The sequence below is a fragment of the Paramacrobiotus metropolitanus genome, unplaced genomic scaffold, assembly GCF_019649055.1.
Source record: "Paramacrobiotus metropolitanus isolate TYO unplaced genomic scaffold, Prichtersi_v1.0 Parri_scaffold0000012, whole genome shotgun sequence".
NCBI lineage: Eukaryota > Metazoa > Tardigrada > Eutardigrada > Parachela > Macrobiotidae > Paramacrobiotus > Paramacrobiotus metropolitanus.
The window spans coordinates 901717-921855 of record NW_026570232.1 but is presented as its reverse complement, the minus strand read 5'-3'; the positions used below and the strand labels follow the sequence as shown (position 1 = coordinate 921855).

Here is a 20139-nt window from a genome sequence, read left to right as displayed (position 1 = left end):
TGACACAGTTTCCTGGATTGTCCAAACAACCTGAGACTTTGCCAATATTCTGCCTGTTCTTAATCAAACCGGTCGTTATTAGGAGTGTTTAAACAACCTTCACTCCTTGGAAAAATAATCGCCTATTCCCAGTTTATCCACCGTATATTCCCGTATCGGGTACGTTAACCAGCTAAACAATCAATTTCATTGTAGTGGGTATTTGTCATCGAGGTCGGTCAATTCGGCCGAAATGGAGAACGCATCCATCGATTTCTATCTTGTGGACGTGTGTTTACTTGAACTTCACCTGTTTGTATGTGTGCACTCATTTGATGACCGCGATTTTCTTCGCTGGCGTATGCGGGAGTATGCTACACAGCCATGACGAGGATATTGATACATTTGATACAATTTGATTCCTTTTTATTTTTTACTATTGGTATGTACACTTTTTTAATCTTTTGACTTCAGTTTGGACATAATATTCGTACAGATAAAGGGATTTATTTTGTTGACCTTATTAAGCGTTTATACGGGGATTTTGTTCTTTCTACAAAAGTCCAACCTTTCAGGTTGTTCTGTTCATGATTCTACTTACGTTCCATCACAAGAAAATTTATTTGTCTGGTTAAGCGCCTGTCGGTATACATTTTCCCATCCATTAAAATGGAGTCTTACTTCTATCACAGTTCACGGCATTAATAGGAAACAATACAATATACAGTATTCGGAAAAGATGGAGCACGGAATCTTTGTTTGGTAAACGTTATATGGTATGATTGGGAGGGCACCATCCGCATTACAAAAGCAAACTTCCGTTACACTCCGATTTGTCTCAGCCTGATAGCATTCGCAGCACATATGATATTATTCTAAACTATTATTAATAATATTTTATGCACAGAAAAGATGAAACAGTGATCACACATGATCCACGGAATGGGCGTCGAAATAGGGGCGCTTGTGTTTGCGGTATTCGGACATGCCGAGGCCGCCGTTATGCGCTTCCGGTCCCAGAAATTCCAGATTGTTTGGCACGTAGGTGGTGTGGTTGGGAATGCACTGTGAGCATTGCCGGCGCAGTGTCGGCTTCTGCCGCGAGCCACGACACCGTACAGCAAACCGTAGTTCTTCCACCATTTCCGAACATAATGATTGCTGGAAATATTTAGGTATTTAGGTAAAAGCTTGTTATCAACTACGACAAATGTAATGTCGTCCTAGTTTTTTATTACCTTGTCGATGTGGGCGTTTTTGCGAGAGTTCCACATGAACTCAAATACGGAAACCATAACACCGCCAACTAAACCGATGGCTAACACCACAAAAGCGCCTCCAAAATTGTCGACATCTAAAAAATTATAACGTCATTGGTATTGTAATTACCGTCTATGAAATTTTAGAAGCTGCATTTTGAAATCTCTAATTATTAGAGTAGTAATAATTACACCGCAATACACGGATACTAATTTGCAGCACAGGTTATCTTTTTTTGGTTGCACTTGATCTCGATCGAGTACAATGGACTTCAAAATTTTGTTACATTCGGTCCGGGACCGATATTTTAATAGCCAAGACCAATAAAATGACCAGTAACCAGGAAACGCGTGACTCCTGCTGACGTCAAACACTTGCATCTTGCATATCTTCCAACGAAAAACGTCAACCGATATATCAAAAGAATGAGACAGAAATTACAAGAATTGTGATACCAAACAGATTCTCCTTCATGAGATCTAAGAGAAAATCGAGCCATTTTAGTTTGTCGTAGACGTGCTGCTTGAAAACTGGAACCAAACCGTGGATGAAAAATCCTATGCTATGTTTACGAGAAACTTCAGATGCCTCGATTTTCTCTTAGAACTCATAATGAACAACCTGCTTGGTATCAAAATTCTTGTAATTTTTTTCTCTTTTGATTGAGATATTGGCTGATGGTTTTGGTTGGGAAATGCGCAAGCTGCAAGTGTTTGAACTCAACAGGCCGATGGCCAGCCCGGAATTTGGCTGATTGAGTACAGATAAGTAGCTGGTTGCGCACGTTTTGTGAGTGTAACAAAATTTTGAAGTCCATTGTACTTGTACAGCTCTATACGTACATTTTACGTACGTACGTCGAGTACGTACATTTTTGATACCTGGGAAGTGCAGAACGCAAATTAAAACCCACAAAATTAAAAACTTAAATTTATTGTTAATTCAAATTCCAAAAAAATTTAATTTCAAGTGACATATTTGAATAATTAAAACGTACGAGTACATATTCTTGCCACTTTTACTGAATCAGTACAGAAACCAACCCTAGAAAGCAGTATTGCAATTGACATACTCAACGCGTTGGCCAGGCTTTCCTTTTTCCGGTCATTTTTCTTGCAGTCCACCGTTTTATCATTCCACCACCTTTCTTTCAGCTCGGAAATTATTCCATTTTCTTGCAGCTCAAGTATAATCAACGATAACTTATCCCTCCAAATGGACTCTAGTAACCCATCCACAATTGGCATACTAATACTATACTGTTAAACTGAACATGCCTACCCTAGTCTACGGCCATTGATTTTACTGATCAACTGCACACGGTAATAAGGTACCCCCCTGACCTTTAGGTGTGCCGATTCCATAGCCTTTGGAGTCTAGGAGGCCGCCAATTTGTGTCAGGTTGCAGTCGCGCGCTGTAGCGTATTCGATCATCGTCGATTCCATTAAAAATGCATAGTTGCCTTGAAGGACGCGTGCCAGACCCTCTTCGTAGTCTTGAACAGTGGAGACGTGTGGGTTTTCTTGCATCCACTTGAACATGGTTTGGTACACGGGAATTTTTGCATCCTGCCCATAAATGCATTACCATTAATATTGTTCTCAAATATGGTCTAATGCACTTTTTTTGTTGAAATAAGCTTACTGCATACCACATTAATTTTGTCACGCAGAACTAATTGTAAGTAACCTAAGATTTTTTTCCCTTGTACTGGCATTGTAGTACTAGAGCCCTGCACGAGCCGAGCTGCTCGGCTCGGCTCACGAGCGCTCGGCGCTCGCGAGCACTTCGAGCGAGCAGGCGTCGTTTTGCGAATTTGCGAACGAGCTGAGCAATAGAAAAAAATTGCGAGCGAGCCGAGCGAGCGGGATGGTCGGGTGCGAGCGATCGCGAGCCTACAGGCTGACATTGTGCGAACTGGAGAAGTTTCTAGTACAAAATTACATTGACCGACCTGAAAACGATCTTAAACCACCGTCACCTTCGCGCTTCGCGCGAATTGATTTATTTACTAACTTTCCTAGACCGGTTGGGACGCACGACTAAATTTTGATATTTTGTACTCGTAGCCAACAAAAACATTATTTGACGGGTTTATGAATCAGTTGAATGATTCCTAAGAAAGGTGCATTTTAATTTTTGAGCATTCTATTATACGTATTTATTTCAGGCCAAATTAAGAAAACTACATCCAGTTGAAAATTAGAGAAATGGATTAGCAAAAAAATGAAAAGCTAATGATACGGACTACCAGTATGGAGATATAAGTGATTGTCTCTGAACATCCAATTACACTTATGTTAGTTATGTACTGAGTTTTTGTGTTGGTGAAAAGTTTGGTATAATTAATTCGTGCAAAAAAATTGATACGTAAATTTTTGCCGATCTTACGAGCGAGCCGATTTACCAAAATAAAATTACGAGCGAGTTGAGCGAGCAGAAGCAAATAAAAATTGGAAAACGAGCGAGTTGAGCGAGCGGTGGTTTGGGCGCGAGCGAGCTGAGCGAGCAGGAAGTTTAAAAAAGCAGAAACGAGCGAGTTGAGCAGCACTTTTGCTGCTCGTGCAGGGCTCTACATTGTACAATGAATTAAATTTTGGAAATCTGCAATACAAGTAAAGCAACATTTAATTTAGCTAAACCTACGCGCATACCTTGAAAAAGCTGTATGTTGAGCCACCGGTAACGACGCCGTATTTGATCCCATCTTTGTTTTTTGCAAGGTCATCCGCTCCGTCAATGGGCGACACCATTCGTTCGACGGTCAAAAAGGCAGCCAAATTAGCGGTATAGGACGATATTATTATCAGCGTAAAAAACCACCAGATGCCTGTAACAGAAAGCAAACAGCATTATTTTTGCTCGATTAGCGCTATCATCGATAATGAATCTGTCTTCTTTCTGGTTTCAAGTAATCGCAGTAGGCCCGTGGCCTGTCGCAACATTTACACGCTGTGTTAATTATTACTTATTTCCTTCATCTTATATAAATGATAAACCTGCGATACTTTAAATGCGAACATGTTATAAGCCCACTACGGATGTATTGTAGGTGACTTAATTACCTCCAACAATTCTCGTGGAAAATGCTCGTGGATAAACATCGGACCCTTGTTGCATTAATGTGCCGATGCAAAACCACAAGGTGTTGCTCAGAGTGAACTGGTTCTCCACGATGTCATGGTGTACATTGCACGGATGGGGATTGTACCATTCGTACGGACTGAAGCGGGCGATAACGAAGAGTTCCAGGGACACCACGGCGTATGCACATAAAACATACATCCAGATTTCTGTTGATAAGGGCTTCATAAAGGAAAATAAACTGGGCGGCGCTATATTAACAAAATATAAACAATTTGGCAACCGTACTTGTACACATATGGGAAGAAATGTAAACGCAAGCATTTTTAAAAAAACTTAACTATATTCACTATCTGTACATGCTCACTTTTTGGAATTCTGAAAATGATGCTGATTCCCAGATTCATGAATGGTTTCGTGAAGTCGATGGCTTTTTCGCGCTCGTAAGTGATGCTTAATGCTGCCATTGCTAAGTCAGCTTTCTACAAATCAGCAGTGAGTACTTATACTTGTACGTAATACAAGTACATTCACCTTACTACAGCATAATCTCAAAAACGTAGTGCTTAATCAGGTACCAAATTTATCATTTTTAAAAAAGAACAGCAGATAAACAGAGATAATAGAAACAGTGAATAAGCATAAAAGAAATTCATCCAGCTATACATAACAAGCAATTCTTCCAGCTGTAGTCATTACATAGTTGAAACATTACAAACTGTTATGTTACAATTAAAATTACTGTAATTAGTGCACTATAACTTACTTTATTGACGAGTTCACCAATTAATCCCGTCCATTCCCTTTTTCCGTTAGATCCTGGGACTTCCGCTGCTACGCCATACTGATTATCATGCACCAGCACCAAAGTATAATTAAACCCGGCTTTTTCGGCGATTTTTTGCATGAGCTCGATGCAGAATCCCTCGTAACGATCATTACCAATCAGAGTTTCTGTGTCATTCTTTTGCATTACGTACGGTTTTTCCTGTGAATTTTTCATGGTCATTAAATTTTGGCAAACATACTCGTACAACAGATCATTTAACCTGACGTACCACTTTAGTTGCAACAATAAGATTGACCGATTTGCTGCGATTTTTTGTGGGGTCGTACGAAGCAAACCAAACATCGGACAATTTGGTTTTGTTTGTGGGATTCCATGTGCCGATATGTAAAAACGCTTCCGGTGACCTCTCCATGGCTAGCCGAATAATGTCCAACTCGAAATCATCACGTTGACCTTTGCTGAAGCGTATTTGGCCAGTTAACCCTCCCACGCTGGCCTGCTCAATGACGCAAGTGTAACCGCAGATATTTGAATCATCAGTAGACAAATTAATGCTGTGAATCGTGATAAACGACATTACAATAAATTGTTTTCTAGCGAAATTAAGACAGGTACGTGTTGGCGCTCACAGTGAGCCAAGTTTACGACGGCAAATAAATATACTCATATGTTAGCATTTGTTTTGTTTCGTTAACAAATATTATTAGGACATTGCAAATATTTTTGATATATGAATTTCTTTCGGTTCTTTGGGAATAAAAAAGAAATTCATTACTTTTATTATTATTATTATTTTTATATGCACAACTGGGACTATGAATGCATTAACGTATATGCGACTAAATTTCGTCTCCAGCTCAACGCTGGTATAATGTTGCACGCACCGAATTCAGGTAATTCTGGACTATTTCTCCGTCGACCCAAGGAACATCTTTGGGGTCATCGCAGCTTAAATTGGTGAAAGTAATATCTACGGATTCACTCAGCGAAGCCAAAGATTCGGCAAACACCAAAACGGCATCGTACATCAGTGCCGCATCGGCCTGCAAATGACGCACACACCGTATATCCCTATTCCCGAAAAAAGTTGCTTTTAGGAATTACACCGGAAACGGGCTTCCAGTACCGTGAGAGATAACGATTCATTGAAGGGATAATACGAATCAATGCCAATCGCCACGGATGACTCATGCAGCTTGTGTAAGCTTTGAGCAATCTCTTTATAGGGAGTTTCGTCGCGCTTTATCAGCCGGAAGCCGGTTATATTTACGTAGTTATGTCGGAAGTCCTCCAAATTGAGCAATTCCAAATTCTGTTGAAAAATATATTGTCATGGGCACAAATATACAGTAGTCTTAAACTCTCTGTAATTTTGTAAGTGTTTATTGTTTATTAAAAAAGGTGCAAACAATATCGCGATCAGTCAAACTTTTGCATGATGTTGCATACAAATATGTACAGTTTTGTTGGTTACTTACAAAAGTAGTAAAGAAATAATGGTAGCGGAAGTCGTTCATCTGAAGTTGTAGCATCTGAAATTATACGCAAGTGGGTGTGTCCAATTATTTTTTAAGGAATATGATAGTGCGGTAATTATTCGGGTTCATGTTTATGCGCACCGCTCGTAGCACATGATGCAGCTGCTCGTCAGCAATGTCGACCACAATGTTGAAGATGTTCATTTCCTTAATCGACAGCAGTGCTCCTCGGTAATCCCCATTGTGCACTTGCTGGATGTATACTTCGTTCTTGCTATCTGACTGCAGCTTCAAAAGGCTTTGCAGTTTTACTAAACCTAAAACATCGTTTCGGTTAATTATCGTACGTATAACTGTGCAGACAACAAAAAGAATACCTTAGAACTACGCAAAAAAATTCGGTTATTAGGTACTGAAGAAAAATGATACGTATAATGCATGTTAACCGTGGCGGGTGAGTATACACCACAGTTATACAAACTCGTAAAGTCATGTAAGTATTTGAATATTTTATGTACAGGTGTCAAATATATCGAACGGCAACAACTAGTACTACTATAATATGATGTCAAATTACGTGAAATATGTCCATTTAAAATATTTTTGATTAATACGGTTAAACTGTTCTTTATTAAAAGCAAAGCTGAAATATCCATCTTACAATTCTATACAAGTTTATGAGCGCAAGTAGAAACTGTGGCGGTATATACGGTATGTGAAGAAAGGGAAGTGCTAACCAAATTGGTCCTCATATAAAATCACCATGCTTTTCCATTTCCAGTGATCAATGATATCGGCGAAGGCTTGATTGAGCACCGAGTACGAAGGATACAAATTGATCGTGGCTTGCCGAAATGGCGGCTCCAGTTCCCAGCGTGCGGCAACATGCGGGATCTCGAGTGTAGCACAAATGGACTGAACATGGGCACTTAACATATGATCCTGCGGACCGAACAACGCCGCAATCCCCGTCCGAACTAGGTTACACACTAAATAACACACGCACACACCGTACTAATAACAATGAAGGGTCGTTTATTTGGAAAAATTATCGCTTTTGTTGTCAGACTGACCGGCGACGCAGCGATATACAGTTTCCGTTTGACAGAATCTAATGTAAAATATACAAACCTTTTTTCGATGCTAGGAAGCTGTTGTCCCGTGGTACAAAATGGATGTGATATGATAACAGTGTCTGCGGGAGAACTTTGCCTTGACTATTAATGCGATCTACGGCAAAACGGAAGGCGGCTTCGATTGCCCGGCCACGACTGTCGTCCTCGAAAATTCCACCTATACTCAACAGGACACAATGCTGTAAATGGCATAGTTTGACTGGTTGCTTGTGTTCAAGCATTTTAATGGCGTCATTATTTTAATTTTTTTGCTTAAAGCACAGCTTAATTATAATTTTTATGTAACGATTTAATGCAAAAATCACGAGAATTTATAAGTGTCCAATGACAGTACTGCAATTGCCAACTAACAAGTGCTTTTAAAAATTATTCCTACACCATGAAAAATGTTTCTTGTTCTAACAATAAAACAGCAACAAATTTACTTTACCGGTGACGGTTGTTTTATTAATTATATACTTTCGTTTCCACTAGACCAAAATAAATTGTATGCAATTAAGTTTTGGTAAACTGTGATAATCTCTTAGGGAATGTTTAGCTGGTGCAGCACTCTCCCAAGTAATAGAATATTGTATTGTAATTATCGGTGACCTTTGGCTTAATGATTGTTTATTTCGTCGTTATATAAGGGTCACTGCGTTCAACCGGTAACGAGACTAATCATTTGGGGCGTTGCGCAACATCTACGCTAGCCGAAACCCTTTGATCATCGGGATCCACTTGCTTCTAGCAGCACACTAGGAAACTGGCGTTTAGGTAATTAGTAACTAATCGCTGGGTGATTTGTACGATCACAACTAATTTCCGGTTGACTGTGCAACAGAGCTGCTCGGGACTGGGTGGACCTACAGAAACTTACACGAAACTGGGTGAATGCACGTGCCAGTTTGCAATGATCCGGGATGCGGAGTTGATAAGCAGGTATCATTAATAATTCACAGTAGCGTCTTCGCAAATTGTATACTTAAATAATTTGGTTTTATCTTACGCTGGTCATGACTTCTGTTGAAAAAAAAATTTACAAAAGCCAAACTGATTAAAAGCGTACTACAGGTTAATAAATAATTAATAGTATAAAATAGCTTTATGAATGATTTTATATTTTAGTCACGCAGTGCGGATGAGCTTTGCAAGCAGTTTGTTCGAACAGACCACGCATCATATAACATTGCTGCATAATTATTATTCGAGAAAGAAAATTTTTCGACACTTTAAAATGATCGTAGTTTACAGAGTTGATGTACAGATGGCTTTTTGTTGGCATTATTTGAGAAAACATTTATGGAAGCAAAAGGTTATCAGTGTGTACGCGCATATTGCTTGTGTGCCTAATCAATACAGGCGAACTGAAGTGTTGGTACATATATTTATAGAGATCTCTTGAAGGATATGCAAACAGCACTTATTCCAATCACAGATGGTATACGCATTGGGAACGACCCAAAAAGTTTATGTTGCTCCCTACTCATTTCGGACAAACGGTAATGGAACCGAGTGTAGGTAAAGCCAGTCACCGCTCGGTAGTGTATATAATGAAATTACTTATGTCAACTACAGATGTATTCCTATATCGATACATTTGTCGGCACCCCACTCCAACCTTTTGCTATAGAAATGTCAAATAATTGACAAACCGGTAGTTTTTTTTAAATTTTGTAAAGTTCCAAAAGATAAAGTTTGGTAAAGTGCACTTTGATCTGTGACTATAAGCAATTCTTCCAAGTACATACATACGAGCACAATATAATTATGTCGTACAGAGTTTTAACGCATATAATATTAGAGAAGATGGTCTGATAACGCGCACAGTAGCACTAACACCGTGATTTTTATGCATGGTTTATATTGCTAGTACAGAATACCTAATCCTGACATAATCTTGTATCGCTCTTGTTAATTAAGTGATCTACAGTTGTGATGGGATGCTGATCCTCATGGGAATAGATGCGCCATTCGTACTAATTCTTGCCGAGCAGCGCAATCGAATCCCACAAATAAGGCCTACAATGGCTAAAAAAACAGCGTTTCTCATGCGCAAAATAGTGACAAAAATCAAACAACGTGCTCAACACTCCAGAAACATGTCCTTATTACCCGGTGTTATTTCCAGTATTTTAATAAGAGCAAAGTAAATAATCGTATTCGCTGCAAGTATTATTTTGCTACTGGCTGTTGCTCATCAAAAATTATGGTATATTTCCGCTATTGACAGCTTCTGGAATTTGTCGACCATTTCATGGATAGCACGCAACCAGTTTTCCGGTACAATCTAATACTAGGCTTCAAATAAAGTCGACATAAACGAACACAAGCTACCGCAATTAATTATGTATGACTGCATTACTGCATATGCTGAACAAGCAGCATAGTTTGTTTTAATTTTTCAGTTTTTTCAATATACCATTTGAACCTTGGAAATCCACCTTAACTATATGTTAAAGTAAAAGATGTTTACTTGTTTCTGTAACCGCACGCATAAGTTGTTAAGCCAAAAAGGCACGACTGCGTGAAAATGACATTGATACTTCTCTAACTGTCCGCTCGACCCAAAGCCTTGTTAATCACATTCAAACGTCAAGATCAATTTGTGACAGAAATGGGTCTACGACTTGGATAGGGATAAATTTTTTATGCAACGTGCACCAAGCTATCGCGCGTGGGCTTCAAATACAATAATTTCGTTTGAATCTGCAGATTTTGTTAAATAATGCTGAAAGAAAATCCATATCTGTTTCCACATTAACGGTATCGTATAGACTGACAGAAAGGCAACCCCTATTAAATGCACCGTGCATCAGTCAGCTTTTTTTGATTTATCTACGAAACTGTTTTTAAATACAACCCGTTTGTATTGAGAGAAAATATACCGACAGCGTTCCGCTAGCATCAAACTGCTAATGGATCAAGCAGAAATATGAAAAAAACGTAAAGGGCAGGGTTTAAAACAATTTTGTGCACTGTGTTATACATATCAACCAAATCCTGAAACAACGTTCCACTGAAATCTCGCTCACAAAAAAACGGTTAATTTCGTCTAACGTTTACCTATTTGAATCTGCGGTGGTAGTGCTCGTAGGACCACAGGAAGAAATAGCAAAATCCCCAGCGTTTGCCACATTTTTAGCTTTGTCCTGCGATAGAATAAAGATATCCATATATCCATGCTTTGTCTTTGATAAAGCCAGACGGTAAGCGATACCACACTAAAGGTCACCGGAAATGAACAGCATTTTCACATAAACCATATAGCTCTGTATCATAATAAGAAATCTGACAACAAATGGGAACTGTAGAAAAATTGTCATTTTTTTATGGAGGGATTTCCTGAACCTCAATGCAGAAAAGATGTGGAAAGGAATATTAGCTAAACTGGAGCGGAGATGCGACGCGGTTCTATGTCGTTATTAGGCCCCTTTGGAGCCATCAACGATGCGGAACAACCATTGCCATATCTGCATGTTTTATCTCGTTGGACCGGCTTTCCTTGCCACGCTGCCGCATCATCGGGATGTGCGAAGTTTCCCACAAAAAGTCAAGATAAAAACGTTGGCCCATTATATGCCGTCACAATGCGGACGGCTGCGGCTTGGAAGCGGCTACGTACGCGCAGCTCCCGAACCGCCCGGATTCACCATTTCTATGATAACACTTTATTCGTGAGCTTATCTACTGTATGTCGGTCCAACAAATTCCTGTAGTTAGACTACTGACTACAAATATTCATGAAATTTATTATGTAACTTCTCGATTTTTAAATTTTACACCATATTTACTGAAGTCGCATAATAACTCTGGCTTTATTAACCGGAAGTCCTAATGGTTTGCTGGCTGTGAATGGTTCGGTTCGAGCAAGCCGATGCAAACCGTTCGGCGGTTAACGTTTGTGAATTGCTAGTGGAACCGGCGTATTTGTATGACAAACGTTAAGGGAATCTAAAGGGAAACTAGTCCGATGTCCTTTTAGTGTTCCGGTCTCATGCTCAGTGATACGTCTCGATCCCGCCTGTTGGATTACCATCGGCACTGGGTACGTTTTCATTTTCTTAAGTATTACCGCATCCTACATCAGCAAAAAATCGCACCGATGCTAAACGGTTTGCTGATGTACATTTGCACTGAATAGTAATTTGCCTACAATACATTGATCTCGGAGCTTATTGTCAGCTAGATATATTCAGACTGTAGTTATATATAGATCAAAAACCGTATAAAAGCATTTCTATCATTATTATCACAGCATTGTTGTATTGTACTGTAAATAGAGTACTGTTTTTAGAGGGCTAAAACACTACTCGTACGCATCAGGTATATATCCAACCAAACAAACCAGAAACGCACAGTTAATTTGAAAGTTCTCCTCGTGTGCATAAATTTGTTTAAGAATTTTTGTAAAAGACAAAGTGTATTGTTAAAATGCTACAAAGCGCACAGCAAAAAAAAATCGCGAAAAATTCCATAGCGCACTTATGCACGCAGTATTAGTAAAGGACATCTGCATTTTAGCGCAAAGCATCCTTCCATCGATTTCTTTACGATCGCTCTTTTGATCTCGTTGATCAAAGCTACTCCCCGACTAACGATACGCTATCATCACAGGAAAAACTGCCATGCTGACTTAAGGGGAAATTTTGTCGGAAGACGATTAAAAATCGATACACTATGCCCAACACATAATACCAATCTTCGCCACGATAAATCTTCCAAACTTATATTACAAACTGGCAAATACGCCGCAGCACAAAGGAACGGCAATCCACACCGGAACAAAACGTCATCTTACTCTGTGTGCTTTGGTTGTGTTGTTACAGCCGTTGAAAAATGTTTCTTTTCAATGCTTAATTAAGTGCGAGTGTAACGTTCAAGAAGCCCGCGCTAATCAATGCGCAGTATTACAAATACATGTTATGAATAAACTGCTTCGGAAAAAATCTCATGCCGTTTTCCACATAATCTCAAGTAAATAAAATAATCTGCTAGTTTTGTTAGAAAAACGAACAGGATGCGTATTAAGTTGTTCTAACATCTGCATAATTGTACAACTGAAATGCTGAAATTAGTGTGTTAAAGAAATAGTTATGTGACTATAAATTTGCATAGCTAAATCTGTACCAATGAAATAAAGTTGAACCGCAACCGAATGACAAAGCAATGAAGTTGCAAGCGATAAAAAATCTCTTTTATTGACTTTGCATATTAGATGGCAGTCAAAAGCAGTGAATGGCCGGGCAATTTGTAGGAGATTCCTTACGCTATTCTTTTCCGCTTGACTGGATGTAGGGATCGGCCAATATTTACGCTGCCGCCGTTCGCAACGCAGTGTACAGTCACATTTCAGTGAAATCGTATAGCAGATGAATAAACTATCTGCTTCGCGTAATTAAATTTGTCCATTTCCCATACGGGACGCGGGATCCCATGATTATCAGGCTACAAGTGCACTCATCGGGGCATAAGAGCCGTATGCCTAAATGAGTGAACTTCCCATGAATTATGCGCTTTACAATCAAAGAGCCATTAAAAATGAATATGCCTTAAAAATGCACAGCTGCATATGCGCTTGTATGCACGCTGCATTGTAAACCGTCCGTTCAAGCACATCTACGAGAATATAATTCCTTAATTGCAGCCAACAGTCGATCGTGAGCAGCAGTTGCATAATTTTAGTAATCGTGATACGTACACCTGATGAACGCTAATCCTTAATTCTATGTCACTGGCGCCAACAGATGCATATTCTGTATTTCCTATGTACGAACAATTAGATGCAAAAGTTGCAGCTACAAGTATTCAGCAAAGCAATGAAAGAACATCACCGGTGGTTGTGCGATGTTTACTGTTTGCTTGTTACACTACAAGCGTAGGAAACAGGTACAGTAATGTAGGATTTAGCAGTCCTACACGGTTTACGTCAACACAGAAAATAATGCAATCTGAAGTGAATATTTATGCAACTTTATAATGTAGCAGATTTTGTACTCAGCTTTCCGCCTTTTTACTGTAGAGCAGCCAGTTAAAAAAATTGTCTCATTCAGTTTTAAATAAAAAATCTTTATCTTAGCTGTTATTACTGTGCAAAGTTGTGTCACCATTTCTGTTGATATGCTTCTTAGCTTTCGGTCGCTTAGCAGCCAATAAATGCTGAGGATGGACAGCAGCGGTCGGTGTATTTGTGTCCGGAAATGGAGTGGTCATGTTTGTCGCTCCCGGCAGGTCAACGGAAACTACACCGATATTTGCAGGACTGGATGCTGCACTTTCGTTGTCCATTGGAAAGGAATTAATCATTGTTGCCGGTAGATCTAAGGGACTTTGGGCGGGAATGTCCTTCTGTACGCTAACTGGGGTGCGATTAGGCGTTCCGAAGGTCCCGGCATTTGCGGAATGATCACTCTATCAAGCAGAGACAAAAAATTGTCTACTGTTGTTTAGGAATGTACGTACTCAAAATTTCAACTTCATGCATACGTAAACATTAATGCCAAATGAGCCGTTTTATGTTTCTAAGCACTAATACCTACATAATCGACAGTATTTTACTGTTCAGTAAATCTGGAACAGCATTCCCTGATCCACTATTAATTAAGCCGAACTTTCATAGCAAGACTATAATTCAACCTAAAATTATCATCTAATTGTGAGTGTAAAACCTGTTGCCCTGATTTTTGCTCATCCTGTTGAATCATTCTGTTATTGCAATTATTATAGGATATGTCTAAAATTTTCGGGGAAATGAAGTATTTCTTACCGGACTGGTGAGATAGGTGACTGGCGGCTGGTTCATTCGGTCGGACACCAGTTTCTGGTAGGCTGCCTTGACCAGCGCACTGTCGGCCGGCACTGCGTAGTTGGCGGCAGCGGATGTCGTCGGCAGGTGGCCGGCGCGGGCTACGATCGGATATCCCTGCTGCAGGTTGTTGCTGTTGAAAGGATATCCGGTTTGCAAAGGATATCCAACCGTGTTTGAGTAAACGCTGGGATCTAGCTGGTTAATTGCCGGTTGAAAGCCGACGCCAGGAAAAGGGTTGATCATGGTGGGAAGGAACCCAGAGCCGGCTGGTTGTAAATTCGGATTCGAGAAGCTACCGGCAGGAATTGTCACTGCTCCGAATCCTATAGCACACTAATAAGTAACGGTGGCAAAAGATGAACTGGATTAGAAGTTTACGCTTATATTGTTCACGAAGTAATGGTAAATAAAATTAACAACAGCCTAAATCAAATCTGCAACCAAATACATAAGAAAAACTATAAAACTAAACACGGTAATATTAATGGTTTTGTGGACTGCATGCTTATAATTACCTAACGATCGTTCCCGTGGCATAGGAAGCTCCAGTTGGCGCCGAAACCGGATGGCCATACCAAATTGGGACCACGCCGTTAATGCAGTTAAGATGCCAATTACCAAGCAAGAAGGACGAAGAGACATTGTTATGAATTGTTGTTTTCTGACTTGTAGTAATTCCACTTAATGAAACTTCAAAATCTTACATGTGAGTCAGCACAACCAAACAAATTTGCGTCAACTTAAAAAGCTGAATGCATTTTATTGCAGTCATATGCACACCCTGTATGACGGAATGAAATAAAATCATCAGCTACCCAGGTTTTTTGTGTACTTATATCAAGAAAATAGTAGACTGAATACGAATACTTAGCGCACCTAATCGGAAATGCACATTCATACGAATAAGTACAACCAAGCAAAGGACCACCACGAATCCACAAATTTCATATGCACCATGAATCTCATAAAAAATCATATGCTTAGCATGGTTTTTGTACAAAAGTGGCATAGTAATACTAGAAAAATTTTAAACCTGTCCCGGATTCAAAGGCGGAGGAAATTTTGTCCGGTTACGCCTGCATTTCCAAGCACTGCAAAGGATGATGAAAAAGTCTCATAATTATAATCAGTATGTATTCACAAACTCATATAATCGTACGAAGTGACCACGACACCTACCGTACTTGTAGTTCATTTACGTTTATTATCCTGAGACTCAAATGTATGTGAATCGTGTCTTTGAGCGACCTGCGCGAATGGAATCCGATGAGGAATGACCTTGAACAGTTTCCAATCCAGCTGGATCTACCACAAAAGTCATAACCTTTACAATATCTATATATTCCATATGTAGATATAATAATTATAAATACAACAAACATCAGGCACACGTACGTGAACCTGTATATAAGCTAATTTTTTCGTAAGATTTTGGGGTGTATTAATTAATAGCGTTAGCTTAGCATCGGATTGGAATGTTTAAGGGGATCACTAGCAGTAGAAAGCGAGAAAGTTTTCAAATTTTCTTTCACATGATTCGGTATATAAGCTTTCCAGAAGAAAACACACACAACAGTGTACGTTTCATCGTAAACAAAGAAACTTCCTCATTCGACTTTTGGTTTCAAAATTTTTTCTTTGTTTGATGAATAGCTCGGTCTAGACACAGGCCAGAGAGGATCGCGCCACACCATTGTGTAGCTAAATCCTCTCTGCGTTCAGTCAAAGCTGTGAAAACACATATCTGGCCATCGTTTCCAAACCATTCCCGTTTTCCCAAACCCGCTTTCTACTGCTAGTGATCCCCTTAAGCTTATCACATAAAAACTAATGTATGATACCTGTGTACAATGAATAAAAGTATCTTGACTAACCGGAACTTTTGTTGGATAATTGGATAGATCTCGGTTCCGCTGACCCTGAGGACTTTCCGGTGGCAGCCAAATTTTCTGGGAAGTAGAATCCATACTTTGCCGCAATGTAGCGGCCTTTATCAAAAGCAGAATAACGTCGAGCGTTGCGCATGTTATTTGGCAGCCACGCATTTCCAGCCATCGGAGTGGGTGACGGTTCTGCTCGGCCCATTCTGTTCCAGTATCCATTTCGGTTCGCCCCATTCTGTTCCGGCAGCCGGTATTCATTCCAAATCGAACGGGGAGAAACCGATTTCGGCAGTGCGTGGAAAGTATCATCAATTTGTGCACGACCACGAGTCACGTTGCCGACTGCAGCGGGAAGGGGGGAAGAGGATACTGCGTTAAGGTCATCCATGGGAGCCGACGCTGGAGTTGCTTGAAACGTTGTTTTGAGCGGTTGATTTACTGGATCCACTAAGAACATGGTATACAAATCATGCTTGTATGGCTAAGCAAACTGCGATGCGAATTTCGAAAGGAGCAAACAGAAATACTGCGCTTGATTTGACGTACGCACCTACAGGCTGCCCCGCTAGACTTCTGTTGTTGCCCACGAAAAAAGTCATAGAGGGGCCAGCTGCGGAAGTGGAGTCAGGAGTGTTCTGTTGATTCTGATTCGCGTTCCCACTATTGAACTATAACATCCATTGCACACTTTAAGATTCCAGACACGAATCATGCATAGGCCTTTTAGAATAATAATTAGGACTAGTAAATATGTATGCAAAAACTACCAACGATGAATTTGCAAAACTCATAATATTATGAAGAAAATTTTAAGTATTTATATTTGAATCTGTATTAAATATATATATATATACAGATTAAATTAAATTAAATCTATATTAAATATATATATATATATATATATATATATATATATGTATATATATATATATATGTATATATATATATATATATATATATATATATATATATATGTATAATCTATATTAAATCTATATCTTTGAATCTATATTAAATTTTAAGTATTTATATTTGAATCTATTTGTATTTATATTTACATTATTTATATTTATTTTATTTAAAAACGCTGCAACTGCGTGTTACACACATTACAATAGGTCAATGTCTTATAAAAACGAAACTACAACAACTTCGTACTGATGCCCTGTGGGTCTTACTTCTTTCATCTTTGCTTCCAGTTCGGAATTGAATTTTTCGAGAATTTTACTCTGCATCAGAGCATCCAGCTTCTGCATCATTTCGGTTTCCAAATCATTAGTACGGCCTTTCGCTTGTGGTCGGTACATCGAGTCATATGGTTGAAAAGTTGCTATTACGAAGATGAGAGAAAAGGTCAACCATTGTTTAAAACTGAACCTGAACGTGAATGCAAAGGTACCCTAATACCCTAATACAATACGGTCATATTACGACTATATACAAATATAACTTTGCAGTTTTTATAGGAGTGTTGTGCGTAAAACATCCCGGCTGAAGGACTGAGAAGCTAGTACACTTACAGGTACCACAATTTTAAAGTACTGTATTCAGAATTGTATTGCTTATTGTTTTAAAGGTCACCCAGTTACAAGCGCTTACTACTGTCTGCTTACGAGTCGGGAGTTGTGATAATTGTCGTTTGTCACGCTGATGGTGAGGATGCGAAGCGTAGGCTGTGTATCCCGTTGTCAAATCCACATGTGCATCTGCTATCCTTAAAACGTTGTCGAAAAACAAAATTAAAATAATCAGAATGGAACATGTCTGCCCCGGGAAGCTCATGCTTTCGCTCATGTAGAGAATTTTTACGTCCAGCGAAAATATGGATAATGTATTTGCACCGAAACTGAAAGCAAACCCGGATACAGATATCATAAATCGGAGACGTAGAATCTTGCAAGACACAGTGCTGCGACTAAAACTGAAAGTGAAATCTACAGAAAGCGAATACGGTGTGTTATTAGAAATTGCATCGAACAGAAAGGTGATCTTTCGCTTGTTCCATTATGCTTGACCCAGTCACCTACAAAGATACACCAATGTGTATTTTGTTAACCATACACTGCAATGATTGCAACAATAGCTACAACCAACAATGAGAATTCACCTGGGTTGTCTGGACAGGGAATAATCGGCGTACATGTAATGATGAAAGCCCAAGTTGCAGGCATCCTGATCCCACAAAATAATAAAGGACACAATAATTACCGTTTTAGGAGTACGAGTGCAATATTGCATGTGCTCTATTTCTGCACAGATGGTGTAGCATTGATATGGTACGAGTAGCTTTACCAGTCTGCCATACAGACGTCTAGGGTAGTTCTTTTGCTTTGTCAGGTAGAAAACAAAACAACCACAAGTGCAATACTCGTAGAGAAAATTATTTAAATTAGCACCGCCCAAGTTTTTCCCTTTACATTATTATTTTACATTTTCAGTAGCATTTTCATTTATTTCTTCCTTACAATACAGTAAATGTGTTATTATTATTTAAAATAAATTACGATCAATTTTTAGCTCTACCCAAAGAACTATATCTATTGCGATTTACTTGGAACCAGTAAATTTTTACTGCGCACAGTATTTCCATTTATTTGTCAACATAGTATTTGGCAAAAAATTCTTTACTTGCGTTAATGCATTGGATTAGAAATTCAGACCATCTTAGTCTTTTAGCAAGACTTATTCCGACATGCATCACCGGATATAGCTCACCTTAGAAATTTCACAAAGGAAAGAGAAAAGTACTGTACTAGTAACTTAATAAACAATTCCGTCGGAATCAGTAGTCATTGCTGGCCAGGGCCGGCGGCGCATTCCGTCCGTTGCTGTTTCCCGCGCCGTAGCGACGCACACCGTATCCGGCATATCCTCCGCTTTCCCCGTAATACTCCGTAGCGGCCGGATGTTTGGGTTTCGGAGCAGGCGCTGCATGTGGAATCGGTGTGGGGATCGGAGGTTTCTGCTGCGGTTTGGTAACGGGTGGCGGAAGCAGAGCGGACGGCGTCGGTTGCAGCGCCTGCGCTGGCGGCGCCGCACTGCTGCTTTGAGCTGCTTGCGCCTGCAGTTGCGCCATGACATCGGGCGGAAGTTGATAGCCAGGCGGCAGGATGAAGCTGGGTCCGCCGGGAATGGACAGCTTGAAGGTGCTGCTCTTGAAAGTGAACTCCTGCTGATCCTGGCTCAGGTCGATGCCGTTGGGAAAGGGATTGGATGGTGGAGAGCTGCTGGATTCTAAACAAATGTACGAGTACCATAAGTGCGCAGCATGCAGCTGGAAGCGAAAGGCAGTTCGACCGTTTTCACTGAGCCTTACCGGAAAAGGAAAACAAGGCACAACACAAGACGAGAACAGCCAACGTCATGCTTGCTAAGAGCAGGACAGAGGAGGGAAGAACAGGAATTCTCCAGTCGTATAACTCTCAGAATAATGCGTTATAATCGAACGCAACATAAAAAAATCATAACAACACGATAAGTCGATAACTAATATAACATAACAACACGATAATAAAATTATTTCATTACTGTATAAAAAGTGAGTACTAGCACAATAGAAATACTGCTTTTAAAATTTTTAATACTATCGCTCACCTGATCTTCTCTATCTTCGTTCTTCGGATTGGTCATTTGAAAGTGCCGAGAGGAAGTTCTGCACTGTGCCGTACGTACTCGAGAGCCGGTGCACGGACCGTGCACTGCACCATACAGTGCGTATGTACGTCAGCGGTCAGGATTGTT

At 39.8% G+C, this 20139-nt stretch overlaps 4 protein-coding genes across 5 annotated transcripts; all 4 read right to left on the bottom strand.

Moving 5' to 3' along the window:
- Positions 1-605: 605 nt before the first annotated feature.
- Positions 606-13096, bottom strand: LOC129583810 (glutamate receptor ionotropic, kainate 2-like). Of its 2 annotated transcripts, none has more exons than XM_055475782.1 (16): positions 12977-13096; positions 7724-7885; positions 7330-7581; positions 6734-6909; positions 6593-6646; positions 6241-6426; positions 5999-6157; positions 5383-5610; positions 5091-5312; positions 4692-4806; positions 4306-4575; positions 3895-4070; positions 2583-2808; positions 2312-2461; positions 1218-1333; positions 606-1140 (listed from the first exon to the last, which is right to left on the bottom strand). In XM_055475782.1, the coding sequence occupies exons 3-16, from the start codon at positions 7526-7528 to the stop codon at positions 904-906; spliced, it is 2514 nt and encodes an 837-aa protein (XP_055331757.1). In that variant the 5' UTR covers positions 7529-7581; positions 7724-7885; positions 12977-13096; the 3' UTR covers positions 606-903. The 2 variants fall into 2 exon arrangements, with proteins under 2 accessions (XP_055331757.1, XP_055331756.1); XM_055475781.1 differs by lacking the exon at positions 12977-13096 and adding an exon at positions 10774-11207.
- A 686-nt stretch (positions 13097-13782) lies between these two features.
- LOC129584094 (uncharacterized) lies at positions 13783-15152 on the bottom strand. Its single transcript, XM_055476198.1, has 3 exons — positions 15031-15152; positions 14474-14838; positions 13783-14118 (listed from the first exon to the last, which is right to left on the bottom strand). The coding sequence occupies exons 1-3, from the start codon at positions 15086-15088 to the stop codon at positions 13783-13785; spliced, it is 759 nt and encodes a 252-aa protein (XP_055332173.1). The 5' UTR covers positions 15089-15152.
- Positions 15153-15521: 369 nt separating this feature from the next.
- Positions 15522-17689, bottom strand: LOC129584140 (uncharacterized). The gene is made up of 5 exons (XM_055476252.1): positions 17577-17689; positions 16949-17066; positions 16390-16845; positions 15695-15820; positions 15522-15606 (listed from the first exon to the last, which is right to left on the bottom strand). Exons 1-4 carry the CDS (start codon positions 17655-17657, stop codon positions 15732-15734), a joined length of 744 nt encoding a protein of 247 aa, XP_055332227.1. The 5' UTR covers positions 17658-17689; the 3' UTR covers positions 15522-15606; positions 15695-15731.
- A 1290-nt stretch (positions 17690-18979) lies between these two features.
- LOC129584122 (cyclin-dependent kinase inhibitor 1C-like) lies at positions 18980-19958 on the bottom strand. The gene is made up of 2 exons (XM_055476235.1): positions 19715-19958; positions 18980-19632 (listed from the first exon to the last, which is right to left on the bottom strand). Exons 1-2 carry the CDS (start codon positions 19761-19763, stop codon positions 19181-19183), a joined length of 501 nt encoding a protein of 166 aa, XP_055332210.1. The 5' UTR covers positions 19764-19958; the 3' UTR covers positions 18980-19180.
- Positions 19959-20139: the final 181 nt, after the last annotated feature.

Bases quoted from the DNA above. Each gene is read 5' to 3' on its own strand.
- LOC129583810 (XM_055475781.1), bottom strand. From the start codon at position 10,891: ATGGATATATGGATATCTTTATTCTATCGCAGGACAAAGCTAAAAATG. The intron at 4,807-5,090 runs GTAAGTTATAGT...GCTGATTTGTAG, and splicing joins TTGGTGAACTCGTCAATAAA to AAAGCTGACTTAGCAATGGC. The intron at 4,071-4,305 runs GTAATTAAGTCA...TTTCTGTTACAG, and splicing joins TTCCACGAGAATTGTTGGAG to GCATCTGGTGGTTTTTTACG.
- LOC129584094 (XM_055476198.1), bottom strand. From the start codon at position 15,088: ATGGCCATCCGGTTTCGGCGCCAACTGGAGCTTCCTATGCCACGGGAA. The intron at 14,839-15,030 runs GTAATTATAAGC...AGTGTGCTATAG, and splicing joins GCCACGGGAACGATCGTTAG to GATTCGGAGCAGTGACAATT. The intron at 14,119-14,473 runs GTAAGAAATACT...TCTGCTTGATAG, and splicing joins TCACCTATCTCACCAGTCCG to AGTGATCATTCCGCAAATGC.
- LOC129584140 (XM_055476252.1), bottom strand. From the start codon at position 17,657: ATGATGCAGAAGCTGGATGCTCTGATGCAGAGTAAAATTCTCGAAAAA. The intron at 16,846-16,948 runs GTGCGTACGTCA...CCATGTTCTTAG, and splicing joins TCTAGCGGGGCAGCCTGTAG to TGGATCCAGTAAATCAACCG. The intron at 15,821-16,389 runs GTTAGTCAAGAT...CTTTTGTGGTAG, and splicing joins ATTATCCAACAAAAGTTCCG to ATCCAGCTGGATTGGAAACT.
- LOC129584122 (XM_055476235.1), bottom strand. From the start codon at position 19,763: ATGACGTTGGCTGTTCTCGTCTTGTGTTGTGCCTTGTTTTCCTTTTCC. The intron at 19,633-19,714 runs GTAAGGCTCAGT...ACATTTGTTTAG, and splicing joins TGCCTTGTTTTCCTTTTCCG to AATCCAGCAGCTCTCCACCA.